The sequence below is a fragment of the Pipra filicauda genome, unplaced genomic scaffold (assembly GCF_003945595.2).
Source record: "Pipra filicauda isolate LSUMZ 115617 unplaced genomic scaffold, ASM394559v2 scaffold324_size1259732_pilon, whole genome shotgun sequence".
NCBI classification, from domain to species: Eukaryota; Metazoa; Chordata; class Aves; order Passeriformes; family Pipridae; genus Pipra; species Pipra filicauda.
Window position 1 is genome coordinate 434017 of NW_024104448.1, and position 5877 is coordinate 439893.

Sequence of the window (5877 nt, forward strand, 5' to 3'; positions counted from 1 at the left end):
TATGCCTTCATAGGCTGCTAAGATTTCCTTCTCCACAGGGGTGTAATTGGCCTCAGAACCTCTGTAGCTTCGGCTCCAGAAACCCAATGGCCGCCCTCTTGTCTCGCCAGGCACCTTTTGCCAGAGGCTCCAGGAGGGACCTTTATCTCCAGCTGCAGTGTAGAGCACATTCTTTACATCTGGTCCCGTTCTGACTGGTCCAAGAGCCACGGCATGTGCAATTTCTTGCTTGATTTGCCTGAAAGCTTGTTGTTGTTCAGGACCCCATTGGAAATTGTTCTTTTTAAGGGTCACAAAGTAAAGAGGGCTCACAATCTGACTGTACTCTGGGATGTGCATCCTCCAAAAGCCTATTGCTCCCAGAAAAGCTTGGGTCTCTTTCTTGTTTGTGGGCGGAGCCATTGCTACAATCTTGTTGATTACGTCTGTTGGTATCTGACGTCGTCCATCTTGCCATTTCACCCCCAGGAATTGGATCTCTCGGGCAGGTCCCTTGACCTTGCTCTTCTTGACGGCGAAACCAGCATCGAGGAGAATCTGGATGATCGTCCGTCCTTTTTTGAAAACTTCTTCTGCTGTGTCCCCCCATACAATGATGTCATCGATGTACTGGATGTGTTCGGGAGCCTTACCCTTCTCTAGTGTGACCTGGATCAATCCATGACAGATGGTTGGACTGTGTTTCCACCCCTGGGGCAGTCGATTCCAGGTGTATTGAACGCCCCTCCAGGTGAAAGCAAACTGTGGCCTGCACTCTGCCGCTAAAGGAATGGAGAAAAACGCGTTGGCTATGTCGATGGTGGCGTACCACTTTGCTGTCTTGGACTCCAACTTGTATTGGAGCTCCAACATATCTGGTACGGCAGCACTCAACGGTGGCGTAACTTCATTTAAGCCACGATAGTCCACAGTCAGTCTCCACTCTCCATCGGATTTACGCACAGGCCAGATGGGGCTGTTGAAGGGTGAATGGGTTCTGCTGACCACCCCTTGGCTCTCCAACTTTCGGATCATTTTGTGGATAGGGATCACAGCATCTCGGTTTGTCCGATACTGTCGTCTGTGTACAGTTGTTGTGGCTATTGGCCACACATTGTAATCCTACAATGGAAGGGTCTTCTGAGAGGCCAGGAAGGGCAGACAATTGCTTGGACTCCTCTTCAATCACCGAGGCTATACCAAAAGCCCACCGGTACCCTTTTGGGTCCTTGAAGTATCCTCTTCTTAGGTAGTCCATACCAAGGATGCAAGGGGCTTCTGGCCCCGTCACAATGGGACGCTTTTCCCATTGATCTCCCGTCAAGCTCATGTCCGCCTCTACTACTGACAATTCTTGAGGCCCTCCGGTCACTCCAGAAATAGTAACAGTCTCGGTACTCTTATACTCCGAAGGCATTACAGTACACTGGGCTCCAGTATCTATCAAGGCCTGGTATCTCTGTGGATCCGATGTGCCAGGCCATCGAACCCACACAGCCCAGTAAACTCAATTATCTTCTTGGTCCCTCTCCTTCTCCTGGCAGAAGGCAGGGCCCCTCTACTGGTCTTGATCAGAACATTCGTCGTCAGAGTTTGACTTTGACTTCTTAGACTTTTTGCTGTTGTCGAAGTGGACCTCCATCTTCTCGTGTTTTGGCAATCGCAGTTTCTCTTCTAAGAAGTCTCCGTCTACTACATAGACAACTTTCTTGTCAGTCTTCTTTCGCTTCAGCTCCCTCACTCTAGCTTCAAGCTTAGAAGTGGGTTCACCATCCCACTTCTTCATGTTTTCTCCTTTACTACGAAGGTATGCCCATAGTTGGTTACGTGACCAACGCTTAGAGTTCTCTTTCCTTCGACGCGTGAATGACAGGGACCGTGAGCGAGATCGAGACCAGGATCGAGGTCTAGGCCGAGGTCGTCTTTGCCGGTCCCACCGTGATCTTCCCATTGGCTTTTCTTGGTAATCTCTATACCTTCTGTCCTCTCTGTCTCTAAGGTCATCCTCATATCTGGAATATTCATAATCTCTCTCCATTCTTTCCCTATCGTAGGTGCGTTGGTACAGGGGATTGAAGGAGTCTTCCATATTTTCCTCTATGGTTCTTATCCAAGCACACATAGTGTCCACGCTTGGTTCCTCCATCTTTGGATTATATACGGGTATCAAGCAAGAAATATATGGTTTAGGGGCACCTTGAATTACCTTTTTCCACATTGGTTGCGTGCAGGGAACATTCTCAGGAACTTGGACGTCATAATAATCTGGATCAGAATAGATGATCTCCAGCATGGCCAATTCCCGTAGGTATTGGATGCCTTCTTCTGCAGTCCTCCACCTTCTTGAAGAACTCTTCAGGGACTCCTTAAATGGGTATTTCACTCTCACCGCGTGGAGGATTCGGAGCCAAAGGCTGGATGCCATTTTCTCCCTCCCCATTTCTTGTTCTATCACAGGGTCTCGAGCAATGGATCCCAATTGTCGTGCTTCATCACCTTCAATTACATGACTATCAGCTCCCTTGTCCCAGCATCGCACCAGCCAGGTGAGGACTTCTTCACCAGGCAAACGCATATAATCTCTCCGTAAATCTCGAAGCTCTCTTGTGGTCAGTGATTGTGTAATTTCGCTTTCTCGCATTATTTCTTGTCCATCTCTCCCACGTAGAATCTTTTCCACTTCTCTCTTTACTCTTCCACTCCTACGTGGGACTGCTCCCGCTTCCTCCCTATATCTCTCATGTGGAGGTAGAGACTGGGCATGCCGTGGGGATAAGCTTCTATATTGTTCACGCTGTGGAGATGGATTTCTACGCCGTTCATACCGTGGGGATGGACTCCTACGCCGTTCACGCCGCGGAGATGGACTTCTGCGCCGTTCACGCCGCGGAGATGGACTTCTATGCCATTCACGCCATGGGGATGGACTCCTGCGTCGTTCGCGATACCCCGTGGGTGGAGGTAGTGAGTAATCTTTCGCGTGCTGAGATAAGGGCCTCCTCCTCCAGTCATTCACACCTCCAAGCGAAGGTTGGGTCTGGAGGGGTAGGGATAATTCCCGCTCCAATTGAGGGGGATGCTTTGGCTCCTTCTTTGCGTCTTTTGTAACACTGAATGTGTAGTCAGGATATAAATCATCAAGCGACAATATACCACCGGCCATTTGTACTGTTGCTTTCTTTTCTCTTGATGCTATTCTGTATTCCTTTGGGCGTGCCCCTAGTTCCTTTGGACGTGCTCCTTCCCGTGTAGCCGTTTCTTTCTCTCTGGTAGCTACTTCTTCTCTTCCAATCGCTCCTTCCTCAGTCACAACCACTTCTTCCTCTCTCGCAGTCGCGCCTTCATCACTTGCTGTTGCTCCTTCTCCCATTGCTGCCGCTCTTTCATCTACTACATCCTCTGTTCCTTCTTCTTCTTCTTCTTCTTCTTCCCTTTCTTCTGTGCGTTCTGGTTGCGGAGATGGATCCGTAAGTTCCTTGATCTCCCTTACCCACGTCTTCTTCTTCTCCATAGGGGCAATGATGACCTTCCGGTTCTTAGCTTGAGTCCCGGTTCTAGTGGACTTAGTAGAAATGGCATTGACTTCAAGTTGTGTTTGGACCCCAACATCTGTAGACCTAATAGGGACATCACTGGTTTCAAGTGGCGTGGTTTGGGTCTCTGTGTCGACCTTAACCCTTTGAAGGTGGTCTATGGCAGCTCGATAAGCATTAGCCAGGCCCCAGCACAAAGCGGAGAATTGCATATTTGGATCTTTGTAGGAAAAACACCCTTCTGCCAAACAGTGGGCCATCTCACCAGAATCAAACATTTGTTCTGGTGTGAACTCCCAGTTAATGGGGGGTGACACATGTCCTACTAATCTACCGAAATCTCCCCAAGCTCCATGCCACCCGGGGACTGGCCTGTCTGCAGCCCTTTCCAAAGTTCCAGCGAGTCCCTTTGAGGTGTGATCTTTCCTACAAGAGGGAAAGCAACGGAACCCCATTCTTCCAAGTTTAAGGAGCACTTCCAGTACCTTTATCAATGACAGTACTGTTGCAATAAGATTTATATAGTAATTAGAGCCGATTTTAACCATGGGGATCTCCTTTACCAAGCCTTCGATGTCAAAATTAAAGGATGGAAGCAATTCGTTCCATCCATCCTCAAGGTCTGGACGTCTCCCTATAGAGTAGCCTAACACAGGTGTAAAGATGGCTAGAATTATAAGACAAATTATTGAAATAGCCATTGTTTTTGTTATTATTTCTTCTTGTTCTTAAAACAACCCTTTGTTTATATAAACAAAGCTTCCTTGGCTGCTTTCCCAGACCTGTTCCCAAAACAATAGATTGGTTGCAAAACAACACCGAACTTGGCTGTCTTCCCGGAAAATGTTTATCAAAACAAGCCAAACTTAACCAAAATATCCCACTTCTGACACCAAGAATGTTGTGCAAGTTTCGAGCTGGCTTCCCGCCAAGTCCCCCGAAACTCGACAACGAGGACCCGCCTCCCAGAGAGGGAAAAGAGAAAACAGAAACAAGCAGCCAAAGCTATAGCAAAAATATGTATATATATATATATATATATATGTTTTATATATGAGACAGATACACAAAAGGAGAATACCACACACCGGGGGGGGGGGGGAAGGGGGGAAGGGAAGGGAGAAGGACAAAAAGGGGCAAGGACCGCACAAGTCAAACAACCAGCCGAAGGCAAATTAGCAAAAATCTCACCACTTCCCTTCGAACAGGCAGGATGGCTAGACACGGCCCTTGGCTCTCCCCTCACGGGTGGCAGATAACAGCAGTCACTGTAGGCCTCGGCTCCAGATAAGCCCGACCGAAACAGGGACCCACCGTTCTCGAACCTCGCCGGAAAGGAAGAGAGCGAACTATCTTATCCATGCCTTATTTATACCCTAGGTTACGTAAAGGAATAGCATGGAATACTTCCTTGGTCACCTTCCTAGTTCCTTCCTGGTTACAAGCTGGTTTCCAGGAAGGCCTAGACTGAAACCACCACATTCTCCACCCCTTATTCCATACTATTTCTTTACGCAACACCTGTATATTGTGTTCGTCTCTATCCCGCACATATACACATATACATATATAGTCCATGTTTATTTTTTCTCGAAGGCTGTCGTCTGTCATTGAAGATCAGCACCACCAGCAACTCGATTTGTGTTCTTGGCCCTTTCGTCATAATCACAGTTCCGGTTTAGGGCTGGCTCATTGGTTTGGGCTGTGTCATCATCGGCCATCCTTGGATTCTCGTATCAGCTTTGTTCGGATCTTTTTTTTTTTTCGTCTGGTGTCTGGTCTCCTGTAAAATACAACTCAAGGTACAGAATTAGTTTTTCCCCAGGCTTAGGTTTCCTTGAGGCACACATTGGATCTCTCCATCCTTCCTCATGACCCACCAGGTATATCCAGGTCCTTGAGCAAAGACAATCCCACGAATGGGTTTGTCTTGGCCTGAGGGAGGAGTGATCCAAATGGCCTTACCTAACACACCTTTTAGATGGATCGCTGGAACTTTGTCTCCATCTACAGTGTGGAGGGACTCTGCTTGGGCAGGACCAGCTCGGTTGACAGAGCCTCGGGTGTTGACTAGCCAGGTGGCCTTGGCTAAATTCTTGTCCCAATTTTTGTAAGTTCCCCCACCAGTGCCTTTAGAGTCGTCTTCAACAGTCCATTACACCTTTCTACTTTTCCTGCAGCAGGTGCATGATATGGAATGTGATATACCCATTCAATACCATGCTCCTGTGCCCAAGTGGCCACTAGACTGTTTTTGAAATGAGTCCCGTTGTCTGACTCAATTCGCTCTGGAGTGCCATGTCTCCACAGGACCTGCTTCTCAAGGCCTAGGATGGTGTTTCGGGCTGTTGCATGCGGTACCGAA

The 5877-nt window shown here is 48.2% G+C and overlaps 1 protein-coding gene across 1 annotated transcript in view; it reads right to left on the bottom strand.

Annotated features, from left to right (window-relative positions):
• LOC120323710 overlaps positions 1-5233 on the bottom strand; it is a 24566-nt gene extending 19333 nt beyond the window's left edge. The window contains exons 1-2 of the mRNA XM_039383771.1: positions 5140-5233; positions 2245-4179 (exon numbers count right to left, since the gene is read on the bottom strand). Coding sequence (XP_039239705.1) covers positions 2245-4179; positions 5140-5233 — 2029 coding nt within the window. The remainder of the gene's footprint in view (positions 1-2244; positions 4180-5139) is intronic.
• Between the last annotated feature and the right edge of the window lie 644 nt (positions 5234-5877).